Source organism: Danio rerio, chromosome 25, assembly GCF_052040795.2.
Source record: "Danio rerio strain M-AB ecotype USA chromosome 25, GRCz13ab, whole genome shotgun sequence".
Lineage (NCBI taxonomy): Eukaryota > Metazoa > Chordata > Actinopteri > Cypriniformes > Danionidae > Danio > Danio rerio.
Window position 1 is genome coordinate 40,074,056 of NC_141045.1, and position 20,979 is coordinate 40,095,034.

Sequence of the window (20,979 nt, forward strand, 5' to 3'; positions counted from 1 at the left end):
ATTTTTGATCTTCAGCCGAGTCCAAACTCTAATCTGAGGCTCATTTGTGAATGTAGCTGCAGCAGACGACAGGACTTGATCAGGTCGCTCCACAGCAAGACTCTCCTCTGATCTCAGGGTCAAGCAGAGAGTTTTCTAGAGGAGCAGATATATTCAGCGGCTCAATACTCAACTCCATCTGGACTCTGTGTCAATGCCATTTCTTTCTGGAGCACAGTCAGGACTGCTGGAATGTTCTAGTGTGAAGCAAAGTGAAACGAGACTTTGAGGAAAAACACACGAATGAAGAAGCTGCGACAACTCAGAGTCATTTACTCCAGCAGTGTGAACGTGTGCTGATTCTCCAGTGGAGACCGAGCAGATCTGCATGAGTGAGTGAAGGACGCTGTCAGACACGTGTGGAGCAGAAGAACAACAGGCTTTATTGAAACACACACACACACATACACAGATCAGCACTTGGGGAACGGGATCTCCTGATCACCTCCAGCATGAGTGACTCTGCAGGCGTAGCGCTCTCGCTTCTCCCATTCTTCTCTCTTGAGCTTCAGGACGCTGGTGCAGCTGTAGCGGCCGTCCTGCTGGCTCTCTGCACTGGTCAGGAACCCCTCGCTGAGCTCAGAGCCGTCCCGTGTCCAGCTCACCTTCGCCCCCGGTGGAGAGTAAGAGCTGAGCAGGCAGAGCAGAGCGGCCGAGTCTCCAGAGCTCTGCAGAGAAGAGGAGCCGAGCAGAGACACTGAGGGCTTCACTGGGGAACCAGCTGCAGAGGGAGACACACACACACACACACACACACACACACACACACACACACACTGGATTAGAGATTGATCATCAGTGACTGATCTCCATTCTGATGTCGCCGCTCTGTTTCAGCAGCTCTTCTATATCCAGGAGAAGATGAGCTCCAAATCAACACACAGTACAAATCAAGCAGTCCAGAATAAAGCTGCACGCTGCAACACATCCACACATGACACTTTCTGCCTTCTTTCTAGTCCAAACATCTCCAAACTCGTCCCTCCAGCAGATTGTGTAGAGCAGTCCAATACTCTGCAGTGTGGAGAGGAGCTGAATCTGCTGCGGGCTGTGAAATGGGGTTATTGGACAGATTCTGGAGCGTGTTTGAAGCAGAAACGGACTTGATTTGGACTCATTATTCCTCCAAACTAAAGTAGATTTGCTCACACTTTCTCTGAAGCTGCTGCTGATAATGAAGGAGAACTCTGCTGATGATGATTTATAATCAATCAGAACAGTTCTGGATCTAGAACGACACGACAAACCTTCTACTGTATGAGAAGCACAGTCAGACGTACACTCATACTCGTCTCATTCAGACTTATTAGTGCTGATGTGATGTGAACAGACGTCTTCATAACACACTCGAGATGATGTAGAAGTGTTCATCAGTCAGTCCTGATCAGATTTATGAAGATGCCGTGTTCACATGTTGATCTGCTGCAGTTACAGACTCATTAGGAGATGAACAGATCTGCTTCTGTCTAATAAATGAAGCCTTCTCTATTGTTGACAAGAGCCCTGTTGCTTTATAAACACAGATCGTGGATCATAATAACGTTATTAACCTTCATAACTGCATCATCGACTGCTTTCAGTCATCAATATGAATAAGACGAGAATAAACATGATGATGATGATGATGATGATGATGAGCTATATCTGTCATTATAATACAGGATCATGTCTGCAGATTTACAGATACAGTCATAGAATGATTATAAATGATCATAAACAGAGTTATAATGCATCATAAGCAGGAGCTTTCCTTGTCTAGAGAATCTTCTGGATTGAAGAGTTTGGAGATTGTGTTATAAAGGATTAAAATGACTCTCAATAACCGACTGAACTACAGAAAGTGTTTACATTCACATTACGATATTAAATCTGTGTTTTAGGATGTTTTTAAGCACAGATGATCATTAAATTAACCAGTAATAATCATTTTACATTCAAATATAAATAATAAATATCATTATAAAAGTGAATAAAGCAAAATTAAAGCTCAGAGAAATTATAACCGATATACAGATTAAAATCAGAGACGCTTTATGGAAATACAGTTCAAACTTTACAGCAATATCAGTGTTTTAGACTGAATAATCAGAATAAATACAATTATTACTCAGTAATGCTGTTTATATTTCAGTTCTAAAACATTTGTAAAGTATAAACTCTCTGTTTTAGTGACAAATACCTTAAAGAAAACTTACTTGAGATCAGCAGTTTGGTTCCTCCACCGAAAGTCCACCACAGTGCTTGAATGTGCTGAAACACTCGTACAAAAACCTCTTTTCCAGTCGACTGAACACAAACTCCAGCAGAGACTCACAGACTGTCCTGTATGCAGAAACACACGACAGCTTTAATAATAATGTTCACAACATCATCAATCCTCTGAGTGTGGAAAACTGAGCCCATTATCAGACATTTACAGTCAATCATTCAGCAGAAGCTTTAATCTAAAGAGACTGACCGATCACAGACACGGCTCATCACTACAGCAGGAGAAACCACTGCTGACCACATCTGTGTGCTTCTACATTCACTACAGTCCAGTCCAGAGGGAAATACACTCAGTCTGACAGTACACTGAAATAAACCAGTCTCTGGATTTACTAAATCTGTCAAGTGTTGCAAACTATTTATATGAGCTGAATTAAACACACACATGAAGCTGAACATCACTAAATGTTGTTTATTTGTTTAAATTCAGCACAAATAAACTGTTTCAGTGCAGTGATGATCAATAACTGTGTGAGTGTGCAGTGATGTGTAGCTGTGCTGGTGTATTGATCAGTGTAGACGGTGATCAGCAGACGCTGTTGTAAATCCTCCCACTGGTTTGCATTGTGAGTGTGTGAGAGTGTTTCTAGTGCTGTGAGTTGAACACTTGATGACTGAGAGCAGAACAAACACAATCTTCATCATCATCATCATCATCATCATCACAGCAGACTCAACTACAGCTATGATCAACATCTGCATCTGCATCTGGACTCTGACTCTCTGCATTCAGGGTAATTCTCCTCTTATTAATTAGCACTGATCAATAAACAGCTTCTTCTCTTCTACACTTCAAGATCCACTAATGAGGAAAATCTCTTTATTTCAGAGAGTTGGGGACAAGTGACAGTGACTCAGAGTCCAGCAGTCAAATCCATCACACAAGGAGAAACTCTGACCATCAGCTGCAAAACTACTCCGCTGACATCTGACTGTAGTGACTGTGTGTCCTGGTATCAGCAGAAACCTGGAGAAGCTCCTAAACTCCTCATCTATTATATAAACAGACGTTACTCAAACACTCCATCTAGATTCAGTGGTGGTGGATCTAGCTATGGCAGTGATTTTACCCTGAGCATCAGTGGAGTCCAGACTGAAGATGCTGGAGATTATTACTGTCAGAGTTACCACTGGATCAACAGTAAAGATGTGTTCACACAGTGATAAAGCGCCGTACAAAAACCTGCTGTTCACACTGACTGCACTGATTCAGCTGAGAGACACTGCAGCTGCTGATGGACGAACACAGACAAGTTCATTGAGACCTTAAATATTACTTAATTTAGTAAATATCTTCATATAATCACTCATTTCTATTTTAATTAACTCTTACCGCTCAGTGTCTTCAGTCCTCTTGTCTGTGTTTGTGCCTCAGTTCTGTTTAAGAGAGTTCAGATGTTTCCAGATTTCCTCATGTTTATTCACTGCTGAGAGAACATTACAGCACATTACAGGACAATCATAACTAACATAAACAGCTCTACTAGTGATTTAAAAATATATATTTTGATCTATTTATATAATGCTAAATCATTTTAGCAGTCTCTAAAACTTATAAGTCTATTTTCTTCCTCTTCCTCCTTCTGTGTTGGTTTAGGAAGATAATGTGTGCAATTAAAAAATAAATAAATAAATACAGTTTGCACATAATATCAGTATTGGCCTGACACACACACACACACACACACAAACACACACACACACACACACATGCTGTCTGAGAATATAACACACTGCTGCTGTAAACACACACATGAACCCATCGCCCCAACATAGCAGGAGAACATGAAGACAAAACAGACCAATGAGAACTTGATTCTGTCTGAACTAACAAGTGCATTAGCAAACATGCATATATCTGCTCACGAGACGACTGAGACTAGATGAATAAACCATGAGTAAACCCTCCAAAACAAGCACTATCGCCGAGATGTGTTGTTGTTGTTGTTGTTGTTGTTGTTGTTGTTGTTGTTGTTGTTGTTTTGCACCGTGACTCATGTCCACTATCTATGTGTACCTGGTCTACCTTCAGGGTGTCACTAGAATCATCTGTGCCGCAGTAAAAGCTTTAAGACACAATTTACTTCATCAGCAAATGTATTTATTAAGAGTGGTGATCCCAGAATAAAGACGCTATTCTCAATGTACAACTGAACACGTGTGAAAGCATTGCAGATTAATGAAATCAAACTGACACATGTGCACAGAAAACTAGTCTAAATAATCTGAGGATGATCTGATGTGCACTGAGCAGGGCTCCTGATATATCTGCATGAAGCAGAAAGGAGAGATGAGGAGTCAGGCAGGTCAGACTTAATAAACTTCATTCTCAGACATCAGAGTCTCGGACAACAGATAACTCTATAAACACGTTTGTGTTCTCCAGAATTACCATATGAAATTAATCCCTATACTTACAATGTCATACTTAACACTAGTGTACTAGACTTTGTGTGCCCGAGCTGCCTTCCAGAATGTGTGTGTAAAAATGTGTCACTAGTTGTTCAGTTTGGATCCACACAAGCAGATGTGTTATTACTGTAAATGTGTCGTTTACTTTTCTGAACAAACAGCAATTAAACTACAGAGTGTATAATGCATTATAATGAGCCCAGCACAGCTTACAGACAGTGTTCAGATACATTACACAACCTTACAAAAGTCACCAAATCATAATACAGAGGCCAGAATGATTAAATGTGTGTGTAATTGTTGGCAGACGATGAGGAGTGTGCTGTAAATTGTGTGTGTGTGTGTGTGTGTGTGATCTGCAGTGTTGAGCTCCATGATTTGACTAGAGAGAGTGAGTTTGCATTGTGAGTGTGTGAGAGTGTTTCTAGTGCTGTGAGTTGAACACTTGATGACTGAGAGCAGAACAAACACAATCTTCATCATCATCATCATCATCATCATCATCACAGCAGACTCAACTACAGCTATGATCAACATCTGCATCTGCATCTGGACTCTGGCACTGCTCGCTCGAGGTTTGTGCAACACACGTTCATCCCGTGTGTGTGTAAATGATCATATTCATAGTGTGTATGTTGCTGTAATAGTTGTGTTGTGTTTCAGAGTGTCGAGGACAGATCACTGTAACCCAGAGTCCATCAGTAACAGCTCAAGCTGGACAAGCCGTCTCTATAACCTGCAAAACCAGCACTAGAGTGTATGCTGGTGATCGTTTAGCCTGGTATCAGCAGAAACCTGGAGAAACTCCTAAACTCCTCATCTATTATATAAGTAGACGTTACTCAAACACTCCATCTAGATTCAGTGGCGGTGGATCTGACTATGGCAGTGATTTTACTCTGAGCATCAGTGGAGTCCAGATTGAAGATGCTGGAGATTATTACTGTCAGAGTTACCACTACATTAACAGTAAAGCTGTGTTCACACAGTGATAAAGCGCCGTACAAAAACCTGCTGTTCACACTGACTGCACTGATTCAGCTGAGAGACACTGAGGAACACACACACACACACACACACACACACACACACACACACACACTTGATCTGTTATGGTGGATTAAATGCACACATTAAATACAAACATGAGACCCACCATTAGTCACATTCACACTGATTTCTACACACCTTTCATTCTCCATTTTTATTTGATTGCGTTTGTTTTCCTTAAGTAAAGTCAGTTTATTCATCTGATTATAGAGAGATACACATTACCAATGAAATTATAGTAAACATTATCATGTGAATAGATTTTCCCTGATGGTTCTCTTAAAACATAAGAAATATATGTCTTCTAAAATCATGACAGACTGATTATATATATTTATGAAGAGTTCAGATGCAAAAACCACTAAGTGCCGTCTGAGATTTACGTCAAAAATGTACATTTTTCTCAGCCTCCCCTGTTTATGTTGAGATATTTCACTTTAAAGTCCAGAGAAAGGACTTATTCTTCACCATAAAAGTGATATTACTGAACATGCACACAGGAGCCTGATAAAAACACTCATTTAGAGGAAGTTTTCAGTCGGCATTTAGAGGTTTTAGCATCTGAACTCTGGACATATATATATATATATATCTTAGTCTTTATTAGTTTTTAAAAAGCGAACACTAAAACATTACTCATGCATCCTTCATGAAGTGTTTTCTGAAGCATCATTTGGACATTTGCTCTAGATTTTCTGAATGTTTCAGCTTGTTTAGGGAACATTTTTGTTTGCAGAAATATGAAATTAAATATTCCCTCAGTGTTTGAATGAGCTAAACATTAATAAAACACTTAAAATGCTGAAAATACTGCAAAATAAAGGACTGTAGGATCAGATTATTGACCACACTACAGCATAATATCTGTGGAATTCACAATTATTTATTGTTTATTTTTCCTGTAGTCATTCATTAGTTCTTTAAAGAGTTTGTTCGGCTCTTTATGTTTCCAAATAGCAAATGTTTAATAATCGTATTAATTTTCATAATTATTTCCGAGCACATTCAGCCTCAAATGTTCATGCAAATCCATTTCATCAAGGTTTCAAATAAGGAATTTTAATCCATGTTTATTTTATTGATATTTACTTTATCACTTATCAAATACATTAAGGTAAAACTTAACAATAATGGTCCTTCAGTTAATGTTACTAATGTATTTACTAAGTTGAACAAACAATTAGTAATACATTTATCAGGGTATTTATTAGTCTTTGTTAACGTCATAATGTTATTTAAGTTGTGTAACATTTGCACATGTGGTTTACATGACCTCACAGTGCATTAACTAAAGATAACAAGCACAACTTTGTATTTTAATAATGCAATATTTAACGTTGAACTATAATTAATACATGTTTTGGGGGTAATTGTTAATAACAAGCTAAAAATTTATTTACATATTTTAAAAAGGAGCTTTTAATAAAGTGCAATATTAAAAATAGACTAAGTATGTGGCTGATGGTTTAATGTGTGATAATGCTTCTTCATGCTGATATATCTTGAATATGAGCAGTTGTTATAGTCACTCAGGTGGTAGTTTCAGTGACTATGAATAAGAGTGTTCTCCTGCTGGTTAGTGAAGTGTGAAGGTGCAGATATTTGCCTGATGAGCTCCAGTGACTGCAGATGTTCAGCAGCTTCATCTCCAGCATCTCACACTCAGTTCCTGGAGGACTGCAGCTCCAACCCTGATTAAACACACCTGATCAAACTAATCAAGCTGTTCAGAACTGCAGTGTGTTCATCAGCAAACACATCGTCTTAGAGGAAAGAGTGTGTGTGTGTGTGTAGAAGACTCTAGTGCTCAAGTGTGGAGCTGCAGGATTATAGACACTGACTTACTGATGGAGATCATTCTAGAGAGCTGTTATCTTCATATTTTAGTCCACTTTAGGGATATTAGATTGTATTTGACATGTTTACTTACTAATTGATAACAGAGGAAGTGTGTGTGAGGTTATCTTCATCAGTGTGTGTTCCTCCATCAGCAGCTGCAGTGTTTCTCAGCAGGTTTCTGCAGCAGTCTTTATCACTGTGTGAACACTGGACCTCTGTGGTAACTCTGACAGTAATAATCTCCAGCATCTTCAGTCTGGACTCCACTGATGCTCAGAGTAAAATCACTATCAGATCCACCGCCACTGAATCTAGATTGAGTTCCTGACTGGAGTCTGTTTATAAGAGATATCAGGAGTTTAGGGGCTTCTCCGGGTCTCTGGAAGTACCAGGACAGACAGGGTGGGCTGCAGCCGGTTAGAGGAGAGCTGGCGCTGCATCTGAACTCAACCGTCTGTCCTGCTCCTGCTGTCTGAACTGCTGGAGTTTGAGTAACTGTGATCTGACCACTGGAGACTGGAGGAGAAATATAGAGGATCCACATGAGGAAAACAGAACAGAGTCAACACAGACGTCATATTTATAACAGGATGATGAAGAGATTTCAGTCAGTGTCTCACCTGAGATCAGAGTCCAGATGCAGATGCAGATGTTGATCATAGCTGTAGTTGAGTCTGCTGTGATGATGATGATGATGATGATGAAGATTGTGTTTGTTCTGCTCTCAGTCATCAAGTGTTCAACGCACAGCACTAGAAACACTCTCACACACTCACAATGCAAACCAGTGTGTGTGACAGAGTCCCGTCAGCATCAGCTCGTCTGCCCTGATTAATAACTCTACACACCTGCTGCACCAATCAACACACACACACACACACTCCAGCTGCAGCACAGCTCACACACACACATCCTAAAACTGAAGACCAGTGTGTGTGTGTGCTTTTGAGTGTGTAAGAGTGTGCAAACTTTGGATCAAACTACTTCTTCATTTAGGAATCGCTCCCTTGTTCACTTCACTGCTGTATTAAGGGTCCACCATCAGCCTGAACACACAATCCCCCAGTATTACTGAAGGTAAATCTAACATTAACTTTACTTATTATAATTCTTCCTGCAGGTTAAATCTGAGCATTTTCCAGTGATTGTTTATTGTTTGATCACATTTATTGATCATCCATCAGTGTGGATATTTCAGTAATTCACAGTAATATATGGCCGGTTCAGATGTCTGCAGCTCTTGGGCTCGCCAGCTTGACTCTTGGTCAGAGGTGTGCAGACGACTCGACTCTGCTTTGACAGAATGTACTGGTGCTGCGTCCCAATTCACACACTTACACTGCATCCTAAACCTGCTGTATGTCACGGCCAAGAGAACGGTATACTGAAATCTTTCTTAGGCCAGATCTCACTCACTCACTTTCCTTGAGTTCATTCCCTTATTCATCAGGGTTCACCACAGCAGAATGAACCACCAATTACTCCAAACACAACCCAGATTTAGTCACTAAAACAACCCCAGTGCTGGGAGACTCCTGTATTATTTGATGACTGTTTAAGTTGATCGTTATGATATTGTATGATTGGTGTTTGGGTAACGCGGTGGCTCAGTGGGTAGCATGTTCGCCTCACAGCCAGAGGGTCGCTGGTTCGAGTCTCAGCTGGGTCAGTTGGTGTTTCTGTGTGGAGTTTGGATGTTCTCCCCGTGTTGGCGTAGGTTTCCTCTGGGTGCTCCGGTTTCCCCCACAGTCCAAACACACGCGCTATAGGTAATTTGGGTATGCTAAAATTGACCGTAGTGTACGAGTGTGTGTGAATGTGTGTGTATGGGTGTTTCCCAGTGATAGGTTGAGGCTGGAAGGGCATCCGCTGTGTAAAACATATGCTGGATGAGTTCAGAGATTGCATCTCTCTGAATGTGCATGTTTGGCTGAGATTGCACCAGTCTGAGACTGCATCATATCTGCATCCAGACCCTTCTCGATAAGTTGGCGGTTCATTCCACTGTGGCGACCCCAGATTAATAAAGGGACTAAGCTAAAAAGAGAATGAATGAATGGTGTTTGCACGTGTGTGTGTGTGTGTGTGTGTGTGTGTGTGTTGCTCAGTGTCTCTCAGCTGAATCAGTGCAGTCAGTGTGAACAGCAGGTTTTTGTACGGCGCTTTATCACGGTGTGAACACAGCTTTACTGTTGATCCAGTGGTAACTCTGACAGTAATAATCTCCAGCATCTTCAGTCTGGACTCCACTGATGCTCAGGGTAAAATCAGTCCCATGATCAGCTCCATTTCCACTGAATCTAGATGGAGTTCCAGCACGAAGGGTTCTGATGTTGTAAACTAAAGGTTTAGGAGTTTCTCCGGGTTTCTGCAGGTACCAGGCGACACAAGACTTACAGTCACCATCTGACCGACGTCCAATGGAGCTGCTGGTTTTACAGCTCAGAGTGACTGTGTGTGTGTGCTGAACATGATGCTCTGCGGGGGTCTGGATTACAGTCACCTGACCTGTGGAAGCTGAAGAACACAGAAAATGAGGAACGACTACACGACACACTCAAATGACCCTGATTCAGTTTAACTTTACACATCTAGTGATGATTTCCCACCCTGAAAATACAGCTGTGAGGTCAAGAACAAGAGAACGAGCTTCATCTCAGTAGTTCAGTAGCAGAGACGGTGTCAGAAATGAAGTGTTGAACTCACAGCATTATAAACACTCTCAGAAGAGCTGCAGCATGGGCCAAACAGGCAAATTGACTCTATTCAAATCATTAAATGACCTGTTCAGACTGAACTACAATGGCGGCGGAGAGAAACGAGCGGTTTGATAATCATCTGACAGCCCTAACCCTCACCACAGCAGGACGCCACAACACACTGAATTCAGCAGAACATGTTGTGTTGTGGTCTTTGTGCTGTGCTTGAATAAAGCCGCTTGTCATCAGAATCGGCGTCTCGAGTTGCCTGAAGGCCTGAATCTAACAGTGTGCTTTGACTGAGAGGCCCAATAGCTGCTCTTGTTGGAGTGCAGTGAGGTGAAGCTGCTGGGTTTGAACATGCTCTCTGGAGACAGAGCTGCTGTGTTTGTGTGTGTGTGTGTGTGTGTGTGTGTGTGTGTGTGTGTGTGTGTGTGTGTGTGTGTTTCTCAGTGTCTCTCAGCTGAATCAGTGCAGTCAGTGTGAACAGCAGGTTTTTGTACGGCGCTTTAACACTGTGTGAACACATCTTTACTGTTGATGCTGTTGTAACTCTGACAGTAATAATCTCCAGCATCTTCAGTCTGGACTTCACTGATGCTCAGAGTAAAATCTTTTCCAGTAAATACTGTTCCACTGCCACTGAATCTAGATGGAGTGTTTGAGTAACGGTTGCTTATTTGATAGATCAGGAGTTTAGGAGTTTCTCCAGGTTTCTGCTGATACCAGTGTAACTGGCTGCCGAGTATTCCCACATCTATGTGACACTCTATTGTCGCTGTTTCTCCTTCTTGGACAGTTTTAACTTCAGGTTGAGTTAAAGTGACTCCTGATGATCCTGAAGAAGAGAAAATAAAATGGTTTAATTAATATTTAAATTTAATACATCACATTTCTATATTAAAATGCTAAAAATCAAATCCATTCATATTAAACAGTAAAGTCTCACCGTCAATAAAGACAGCAATGGTCCAGATGCAGATGCAGATGTTGATCATAGCTGTAGTTGAGTCTGCTGTGATGATGATGATGATGATGATGATGAAGATTGTGTTTGTTCTGCTCTCAGTCATCAAGTGTTCAACTCACAGCACTAGAAACACTCTCACACACTCACAATGCAAACCAGTGGGAGGATTTACAACAGCGTCTGCTGATCACCGTCTACACTGATCAATACACCAGCACAGCTACACATCACTGCACACTCACACAGTTATTGATCATCACTGCACACTCACACAGTTATTGATTATCACTGCACTGAAACAGTTTATTTGTGCTGAATTTAAACAAATAAACAACATTTAGTGATGTTCAGCTTCATGTGTGTGTTTAATTCAGCTCATATAAATAGTTTGCAACACTTTTTACACAGATTTAGTAAATCCAGAGACTGGTTTATTTCAGTGTACTGTCAGACTGAGTGTATTTCCCTCTGGACTGGACTGTAGTGAATGTAGAAGCACACAGATGTGGTCAGCAGTGGTTTCTCCTGCTGTAGTGATGAGCCGTGTCTGTGATCTGTCAGTCTCTTTAGATTAAAGCTTCTGCTGAATGATTGACTGTAAATGTCTGATAATGGGCTCAGTTTTCCACACTCAGAGGATTGATGATGTTGTGAACATTATTATTAAAGCTGTCATGTGTTTCTGCATACAGGACAGTCTGTGAGTCTCTGCTGGAGTTTGTGTTCAGTCGACTGGAAAAGAGGTTTTTGTACGAGTGTTTCAGCACATTCAAGCACTGTGGTACACATTCGGTGGAGGAACCAAACTGCTGATATCAAGTAAGTTTTCTTTAAGTTATTTGTCACTAAAACAGAGAGTTTATACTTTACAAATGTTTTAGAACTGAAATATAAGCAGCATTACTGAGTAATAATTGTATTTATTCTGATTATTCAGTCTAAAACACTGATATTGCTGTAAAGTTTGAACTGTATTTCCATAAAGCGTCTCTGATTTTAATCTGTATATCGGTTATAATTCTCTGAGCTTTAATTTTGCTTTATTCACTTTTGAAATGATATTTATTATTTATATTTGAATGTAAAATGATTATTACTGGTTAATTTATAGTTTATCTGTGCTTAAAAACTAGGGATGGGAAGATTAATCGATATGTATCGATACGCGGTCATGCGCGTGCACGATGCAAGTGCATCGGTTGGGCAGCAGAGGATGAATGAAATTTTGGAAGCAAATCGAGATGCATCGGTTTTTGCGAGATGCATCGATTTTTCCGAGATACAGCTTATATTTTTTAATATAGAATGTATTTTTTATTTATTAACAAGTGTTGTCAACCTGTTTTTGGCGCATAATTTAATCGACCTACATAAAGTAAGCCTTAGCAACGGATTTGCGGATGTGCACACACTACAACTCAGTGTATCAGGTGTGCGGATGAAGCTAGTGGAGCGCCCTCAGAAAGCGCGAGAAGCAAAACAAACATTTTATTCCCCACTGAGTTTTAAATCTAAAGTATGGCAAGCAACATTACGGATTTAAGGATGGACGACATGACAGGACAGATGCAATTTGCAAAATGTGCCGCGCATCTGTAAAATACGCGGGCAGTACGACTAATCTGATATCTCACTTGAAGCGGCGCCACGGTGTTGTTGTGAAAGCATCTTCCAGTGTTCCTGCATCCCCGGCTTTCGCACTGCTTCAACCAGCTCCAAAAGTGGTGAGAAAAGCATTGCAAGTTTTTTTTTTCCATGCGCAACAGTTCTGCTCACTCTACGCCAATAACGAATGCTATTGCATTGTTCATCTGCAAAGATATTCAGCCTAGTGTCACAGAGAACGAAGGTTTTAAACACCTCCTCCTGTTAATTTTTATTTAATTATAATAATAATAATATTAATAATAATAATGATAAAAATAATGGGTGTCACGGTGGCACAGTGGGTAGTTTGACCACCTCACAGCAAGAAGATTGCTGGTTTGTTATATTTTTATTAGCCTGTTGTTTACAGTGACAGTGATGTTTCAAAGCAGCATAACACTGCTAGTTCACAACCTTAAGTTTTGAATAATCAGTGGCAAAATATATCTTTGTAAAACTTGTTTTCATAGTTGAAAAGTTAAATCACAATTCTTGTTGTGCAATGCTAATTTTATTTATGTTGAAAGAGTGCAAATATATACATATTTTTTTAATATATATTGCACTTATACATTCTGTTTATCTTGAAAATACTTAAATAATATTTGCTATATGTTCTAAAATGGCCCTCTACTGTAAACTGACACTCTGGCTCTGAGAGAAAAGCCAGTTTGTAAAAAAAAGTCTTGGTTTTGCTTGGTTTATAAATAATCAAACTCATTCAATGGCACATCATCCTCTTTCACATCATCTCATAAACTTGATCTAATTAGTGCTGAAATATCGCATTGTATCGTGATATGGGTGTGAATCGTATCGTGTTGCATCGCAATATGTCACAAATGTATCGCTAATATATTGGATCGTATTCTTTGTATCGAGATGCGTATCGGATCGGCATTATAGCTTAGATGCCCAACCCTATTAAAAACATCCTAAAACACAGATTTAATATCATAATGTAAATGTAAACACTTTCTGTAGTTCAGTCGGTTATTGAGAGTCACTTTAATCCTTTATAACACAATCTCCAAACTCTTCAATCCAGAAGATTCTCTAGACAAGGAAAGCTCCTGCTTATGATGCATTATAACTCTGTTTATGATCATTTATAATCATTCTATGACTGTATCTGTAAATCTGCAGACATGATCCTGTATTATAATGACAGATATAGCTCATCATCATCATCATCATCATCATCATGTTTATACTCGTCTTATTCATATTGATGACTGAAAGCAGTCGATGATGCAGTTATGAAGGTTAATAACGTTATTATGATCCACGATCTGTGTTTCTAAAGCAACAGGGCTCTTGTCAACAATAGAGAAGGCTTCATTTATTAGACAGAAGCAGATCTGTTCATCTCCTAATGAGTCTGTAACTGCAGCAGATCAACATGTGAACACGACATCTTCATAAATCTGATCAGGACTGACTGATGAACACTTCTACATCATCTGGAGTGTGTTATGAAGACGTCTGTTCACATCACATCAGCACTAATAAGTCTGAATGAGACGAGTATGAGTGTACGTCTGACTGTGCTTCTCATACAGTAGAAGGTTTGTCGTGTCGTTCTAGATCCAGAACTGTTCTGATTGATTATAAATCATCATCAGCAGAGTTCTCCTTCATCATCAGCAGCAGCTTCAGAGAAAGTGTGAGCAAATCTACTTTAGTTTGGAGGAATAATGAGTCCAAATCAAGTCCGTTTCTGCTTCAAACACGCTCCAGAATCTGTCCAATAACCCCATTTCACAGCCCGCAGCAGATTCAGCTCCTCTCCACACTGCAGAGTATTGGACTGCTCTACACAATCTGCTGGAGGGACGAGTTTGGAGATGTTTGGACTAGAAAGAAGGCAGAAAGTGTCATGTGTGGATGTGTTGCAGCGTGCAGCTTTATTCTGGACTGCTTGATTTGTACTGTGTGTTGATTTGGAGCTCATCTTCTCCTGGATATAGAAGAGCTGCTGAAACAGAGCGGCGACATCAGAATGGAGATCAGTCACTGATGATCAATCTCTAATCCAGTGTGTGTGTGTGTGTGTGTGTGTGTGTGTGTGTGTGTGTGTGTCTCCCTCTGCAGCTGGTTCCCCAGTGAAGCCCTCAGTGTCTCTGCTCGGCTCCTCTTCTCTGCAGAGCTCTGGAGACTCGGCCGCTCTGCTCTGCCTGCTCAGCTCTTACTCTCCACCGGGGGCGAAGGTGAGCTGGACACGGGACGGCTCTGAGCTCAGCGAGGGGTTCCTGACCAGTGCAGAGAGCCAGCAGGACGGCCGCTACAGCTGCACCAGCGTCCTGAAGCTCAAGAGAGAAGAATGGGAGAAGCGAGAGCGCTACGCCTGCAGAGTCACTCATGCTGGAGGTGATCAGGAGATCCCGTTCCCCAAGTGCTGATCTGTGTATGTGTGTGTGTGTGTTTCAATAAAGCCTGTTGTTCTTCTGCTCCACACGTGTCTGACAGCGTCCTTCACTCACTCATGCAGATCTGCTCGGTCTCCACTGGAGAATCAGCACACGTTCACACTGCTGGAGTAAATGACTCTGAGTTGTCGCAGCTTCTTCATTCGTGTGTTTTTCCTCAAAGTCTCGTTTCACTTTGCTTCACACTAGAACATTCCAGCAGTCCTGACTGTGCTCCAGAAAGAAATGGCATTGACACAGAGTCCAGATGGAGTTGAGTATTGAGCCGCTGAATATATCTGCTCCTCTAGAAAACTCTCTGCTTGACCCTGAGATCAGAGGAGAGTCTTGCTGTGGAGCGACCTGATCAAGTCCTGTCGTCTGCTGCAGCTACATTCACAAATGAGCCTCAGATTAGAGTTTGGACTCGGCTGAAGGTCAAAAATGTCTTTGAATATGAATAAATGTCGCTTCTGAACACAAATACATGGACTCACAGGGGAAATGCAGTGTTTGTAGAGCAGCAGTGCCGTGCTGAATGCTGAATAACGCCTCATTATAGTTAGTGAGGCAGTGGTTGGGTTTAGGTATTGATCAGGGATGTGGAATAAGATCATACTTTATAACTGATGAACAGTTAATATCAGTTCATATCTTCATCATAGGCAGCTGATGAGCCGCTAGTTAATATCCTGAATTGTGACTTTAATTAAAGTGTTGCAAGAATATTGATTAAAGTGTAACTGGAGCAACATGAGCTGAGCTGTTAGTGTATCTGTACATCAGGACTTTACTTGGAGGAGCTCATCATTATTATTAATATCAGTAACTCATCATTCATAACTCATCAACTCCTGACTTAAACTCTTCATTCTGATGTAGACAGAACACTCTTATACTGTTTTCACTGTAACACACCAGACGGACGTGTGTGACCTGAAACACAGGAGATGACGAGTACATAAGAGTGAGTTCATAATAATAATCATTATTATTATTTTATATCTTAAACTACAGTGTTACATTAAACCGAAGTGTGTTAATTAATACCTTAAATAACAAACCTGAAGTAAGCAGTAATTATTAGCGCATGCTTTAACTCATCACTAGTTCATAATGAATTATCGTTTAATTGAAATATTAGTACATCATTATTCATGAACTGTTACTGTACAGTGTTTCCAGGAGAACTGATTATATTAACATTTACTAAATCAACTAACATTTACAGTGTTGATGAAGTGTGTGTGAAGTTTCCTCCATCTGTGTGTGTGTTCCTCAGTGTCTCTCAGCTGAATCAGTGCAGTCAGTGTGAACAGCAGGTTTTTGTACGGCGCTTTATCACTGTGTGAACACAGCTTTACTGTTGATCCAGTGGTAACTCTGACAGTAATAATCTCCAGCATCTTCAGTCTGGACTTCACTGATGCTCAGAGTAAAATCACTGCCAGATCCACCACCACTGAATCTAGATGGAGTGTTTGAGTAACGGTTGTTTATATAATAAATCAGGAGTTTAGGAGCTTCTCCAGGTTTCTGCTGATACCAGTGTAAGTAGCTGCTGTATATTCCCACATCTATGTGACACTCTATTGTCGCTGTTTCTCCTTCTTGGACAGTTTTAACTTCAGGTTGAGTTAAAGTGACTCCTGATGATCCTGAAGAAGAGAAAAGAAAGCGATTAATTTAGCATTATTTAGTAATCTATTATAACAGATTAAAAATAACCCCATTAATATCAAACAGTAACTAATAATCCTCCTCACCATCAATGAAGACAGCAACAGTCCAGATCCAGATGCAGATGTTGATCATAGCTGTAGTTGAGTCTGCTGTGATGATGATGATGATGATGATGATGAAGATTGTGTTTGTTCTGCTCTCAGTCATCAAGTGTTCAACTCACAGCACTAGAAACACTCTCACACACTCACAATGCAAACCAGTGGGAGGATTTACAACAGCGTCTGCTGATCACCGTCTACACTGATCAATACACCAGCACAGCTACACATCACTGCACACTCACACAGTTATTGATCATCACTGCACACTCACACAGTTATTGATTATCACTGCACACTCACACTCAGTGTCATTCTGACTGGCTTCACTGTAGTCGCTGTAGAAATCAACTCTTCACACTTGTTCACACACTCGTCTTCAGCTGTAAATGCCAGTAAAGCTCAATAATGATACAGAAATTAATAAAAACAAAAAACCTGAATAAATATTAATCTGGACACATTTACACAACTAAATATTTTTAAATATTCCCCAAATGATGTTGAACAGATTGAGGAAAAGGTTCACAGAATGTCTGATAATATTTGTTCTTCTGGAGAAAGTCTTTGGCTAAAATAAAAGCAGTTTTAAATTGTTTAAACACCATTTTAAGGTGAATATTATTCGCCCCTTTAAGCTGATTATTTTTCTTGATTGTCTCCAGAACAAACCATCATTATACAATAACTTGCCTGATTACCCTAACCTGCCTAGTTGCCCTAATTACCCTAGTGAAGCCTTTACATGTCACTTTAAGCTGTATAGAAGTGTCTTAAAGAATATCTAGTCTAATATTATTTACTGTCATCATGACAAAGAGAAAATCAATCAGTTATTAGAGATGAGTTATTAACACTATTATGTGCAGAAACGTGATGAAACAATCTGCTCTGTTAAACAGAAACTGGGGAAAAATAAACAGGGGGTGAATAATTCTGACCTCATATATTAATCTGTGAATCTGTTAATCAGATTACTGACCACTACAATATCATAACAGTTGAGTTCACACTGGTTTTTGCTCTGTAAAGAGTTTGTTCTGCTCTTTACCTTTTCATATATTAAATGTGTTATAATTGTAGTAATTTTCATAATTATTTAAAGCACATTCAGCCTCAAATGTTCACCCAAATCCATTATATCAACGCTTCAAATCAGGTTTTCTCATGTAAGTGATTTTTGTTCAAGCTCATTCACCTTATTATTTATCAAATACATTAATGTAACCAGTTATTTTAATCTGAATGCCAACAAACATTAAAAACAAACTATTTTTAATTAAAAGCTTATCTGTGTGTGCTTGTTTTAAGATTATTTGTTAATAACAAGCTCAAAATCCTATTTAGTTGCATATTTCACCAAGGAGCTTTTAATAAAGTTTGATATTTAAAAATAGAATAAGTATGTGGCTGATGGTTTAATGTGTGATAATGCTTCTTCATGCTGATATATCTTGAATATGAGCAGTTGTTATAGTCACTCAGGTGGTAGTTTCAGTGACTATGAATAAGAGTGTTCTCCTGCTGGTTAGTGAAGTGTGAAGGTGCAGATATTTGCCTGATGAGCTCCAGTGACTGCAGATGTTCAGCAGCTTCATCTCCAGCATCTCACACTCAGTTCCTGGAGGACTGCAGCTCCAACCCTGATTAAACACACCTGATCAAACTAATCAAGCTGTTCAGAACTGCAGTGTGTTCATCAGCAAACACACCGTCTTAGAGGAAAGAGTGTGTGTGTGTAGAAGACTCTAGTGCTCAAGTGTGGAGCTGCAGGATTATAGACACTGACTTACTGATGGAGATCATTCTAGAGAGCTGTTATCTTCATATTTTAGTCCACTTTAGGGATATTAGATTGTATTTGGCATGTTTATTTAGTTATTATTAACAGATAAAGTGTGTGTGTTCCTCAGTGTCTCTCAGCTGAATCAGTGCAGTCAGTGTGAACAGCAGGTTTTTGTACGGCGCTTTATCACTGTGTGAACACCCGACTATCACTGATAATGTGAGCACTCAGACAGTAATAATCTCCAGCATCTTCAGTCTGGACTCCACTGATGCTCAGAGTAAAATCACTGCCATAGCTAGATCCACCACCACTGAATCTAGATGGAGTGTTTGAGTAACGGTTGTTTATACGATAGATGAGGAGTTTAGGAGTTTCTCCAGGTTTCTGCTGATACCAGGACACACAGCTACTACAGCCAGACACCAGCGGAGTAGTTTTACAACTGATGGTCAGAGTTTCTCCTTGTGTGATGGATCTGACTGCTGGACTCTGAGTCACTGTCACTTGTCCCCAACTCTCTGAAATAAAGAGATTTTCCTCATTAGTGGATCTAGAAGTGTAGAAGAGAAGAAGCTGTTTATTGATCAGTGCTAATTAATAAGAGGAGAATTACCCTGAATGCAGAGAGTCAGAGTCCAGATGCAGATGCAGATGTTGATCATAGCTGTAGTTGAGTCTGCTGTGATGATGATGATGATGATGATGATGATGATGAAGATGAAGATTGTGTTTGTTCTGCTCTCAGTCATCAAGTGTTCAACTCACAGCACTAGAAACACTCTCACACACTCACAATGCAAACTCACTCTCTCTAGTCAAATCATGGAGCTCAACACTGCAGATCATTCTGACGTGAAACAACACTTCACCTGAGGATAAGAAGCATGTAAAGGTGTGATAAACAACACAGAGGCTGAAATCAAAAACTGAAGCTTACATATCAAACACAAAAGACTTATTAAAAGATCACAGTTTGGCCTCAAAATACTCATTAATTTTCATCTGAAATCTTCATGAAATCTCTATCCTTAAGTTTTTCGTATTTCTAAACAGAATCACATTTATTAAAATGGCTTATATTTGATATATTTTGATAAGCACAGCTCAAAATATGGATTTAATTTTAACATGTTTGTTACTCAATGATGAGGAAGAGTTTCACCCATATTGTAATCCTTATTTGAAGCACTGGACACTTTACTTGCACTTCATGTTTTCTTTTTATAACAGAAATCACTTTTGCTTGTTGATTTCATCAGTCAATGGGATGCTTCGTCTTTTTTGACACACTTTTTTATTGATCACCAATCAGTGTGTGGTCATTTAATCTCATTTCTCTATAGAGGCAATGGAGATGAACGTGTGTGTGTGTAATTAAACCCTCTGAATGAGTGAATGAGCTCCAGCTGTGTGTGTGTGTTTTGTAAATATGAAATATGTGGTGTGTGTGGAGTTTTATCGCCCTCTGCTGCTCATTTAGCATAGTGTGCTTAAAACTCTGAATAACCTGATTATAAAACACCTTTGCTAGCCCTACACAGAGGAGAAAACCCTTTAAGCTCTAGTTTACAATAATATATTAGAAGCAGAAACACAATTATGCTGAATAATGCAATAATTATAGTCATTCCTGCTTCAAAGTTAAACAACACCAGATTCTCACATCATTCAGACACAGATAAAAGTGGTCACTAACAGGACAGATGCTGGGTAAACAAAAGTACAACCCAGAAATTCCAGATGGAAATGATCTAGATTCACGTGAGCTGCTTTTAGATTGGTTTATAAGTGAATTAAATCTGTTTTTACACTAGCAAGAATGACTCTGAAACTCTTTCACATTGGAAGTGATCAAGGGAAATTAGGTTTTTCAGTTTAGAGTTTCTCAATATCTTTTAGACTGTGTACTGAAATATCTAAAACAGACATAAAATGTTTGAAAACTACAGTATATAGATTTTATATAAATAGTAAAGCAAAAACAAACAACTTATCTTGATGATATTGCACTTTTTTTGGTTTTATTTTGAAAATGTAGTTAGTATATCTTTGTTTTAAGATGTGTGTTGAAATC

At 39.7% G+C, this 20,979-nt stretch overlaps 2 protein-coding genes and 1 gene segment (V, D, J or C); 1 reads left to right on the forward strand and 2 right to left on the reverse strand.

Annotated features, from left to right (window-relative positions):
• Window positions 1-399: 399 nt before the first annotated feature.
• LOC147830958 (putative non-functional immunoglobulin kappa variable 6D-41) lies at window positions 400-20,174 on the reverse strand. Of its 4 annotated transcripts, XM_087312683.1 has the most exons (5): window positions 20,068-20,174; window positions 19,519-19,774; window positions 19,130-19,423; window positions 2,235-2,279; window positions 400-760 (listed from the first exon to the last, which is right to left on the reverse strand). In XM_087312683.1, the coding sequence occupies exons 2-5, from the start codon at window positions 19,652-19,654 to the stop codon at window positions 453-455; spliced, it is 783 nt and encodes a 260-aa protein (XP_087168809.1). In that variant the 5' UTR covers window positions 19,655-19,774; window positions 20,068-20,174; the 3' UTR covers window positions 400-452. The 4 variants fall into 4 exon arrangements, with proteins under 4 accessions (XP_087168809.1, XP_087168812.1, XP_087168810.1 ...); XM_087312686.1 differs by lacking the exons at window positions 19,130-19,423; window positions 19,519-19,774; window positions 20,068-20,174 and adding exons at window positions 16,697-16,981; window positions 17,099-17,276; XM_087312684.1 differs by lacking the exons at window positions 19,130-19,423; window positions 19,519-19,774; window positions 20,068-20,174 and adding exons at window positions 10,861-11,145; window positions 11,257-11,434 and having other exon boundaries at window positions 2,235-2,297.
• On the forward strand, window positions 5,116-15,379 carry igl4v8 (immunoglobulin light 4 variable 8). 2 transcript variants are annotated; one of them, XM_087312682.1, is made up of 4 exons: window positions 5,116-5,294; window positions 5,383-5,688; window positions 12,052-12,096; window positions 15,019-15,379. In XM_087312682.1, exons 1-4 carry the CDS (start codon window positions 5,168-5,170, stop codon window positions 15,324-15,326), a joined length of 786 nt encoding a protein of 261 aa, XP_087168808.1. In that variant the 5' UTR covers window positions 5,116-5,167; the 3' UTR covers window positions 15,327-15,379. The 2 variants fall into 2 exon arrangements, 1 of the variants encoding a protein (XP_087168808.1); XR_015526811.1 differs by lacking the exons at window positions 5,116-5,294; window positions 5,383-5,688 and adding an exon at window positions 8,545-8,685 and having other exon boundaries at window positions 11,970-12,096; window positions 15,019-15,158.
• On the reverse strand, window positions 6,633-8,414 carry LOC147837909 (Ig kappa chain V region 3368-like). The segment is given in 2 exon segments: window positions 6,633-8,124; window positions 8,229-8,414. Coding segments are annotated over 2 exon segments (435 nt in total).
• Window positions 20,175-20,979: the final 805 nt, after the last annotated feature.

Bases quoted from the DNA above. Each gene is read 5' to 3' on its own strand.
- igl4v8 (XM_087312682.1), top strand. From the start codon at position 5,168: ATGACTGAGAGCAGAACAAACACAATCTTCATCATCATCATCATCATC. The intron at 5,689-12,051 runs GTAAAGCTGTGT...AGCACATTCAAG, and splicing joins GAGTTACCACTACATTAACA to CACTGTGGTACACATTCGGT. The intron at 12,097-15,018 runs GTAAGTTTTCTT...CTCCCTCTGCAG, and splicing joins AACCAAACTGCTGATATCAA to CTGGTTCCCCAGTGAAGCCC.
- LOC147830958 (XM_087312683.1), bottom strand. From the start codon at position 19,654: ATGACTGAGAGCAGAACAAACACAATCTTCATCTTCATCATCATCATC. The intron at 19,424-19,518 runs GTAATTCTCCTC...TCTTTATTTCAG, and splicing joins TCTGACTCTCTGCATTCAGG to AGAGTTGGGGACAAGTGACA. The intron at 2,280-19,129 runs GTGCTCACATTA...AGCACATTCAAG, and splicing joins TGGAGATTATTACTGTCTGA to CACTGTGGTGGACTTTCGGT.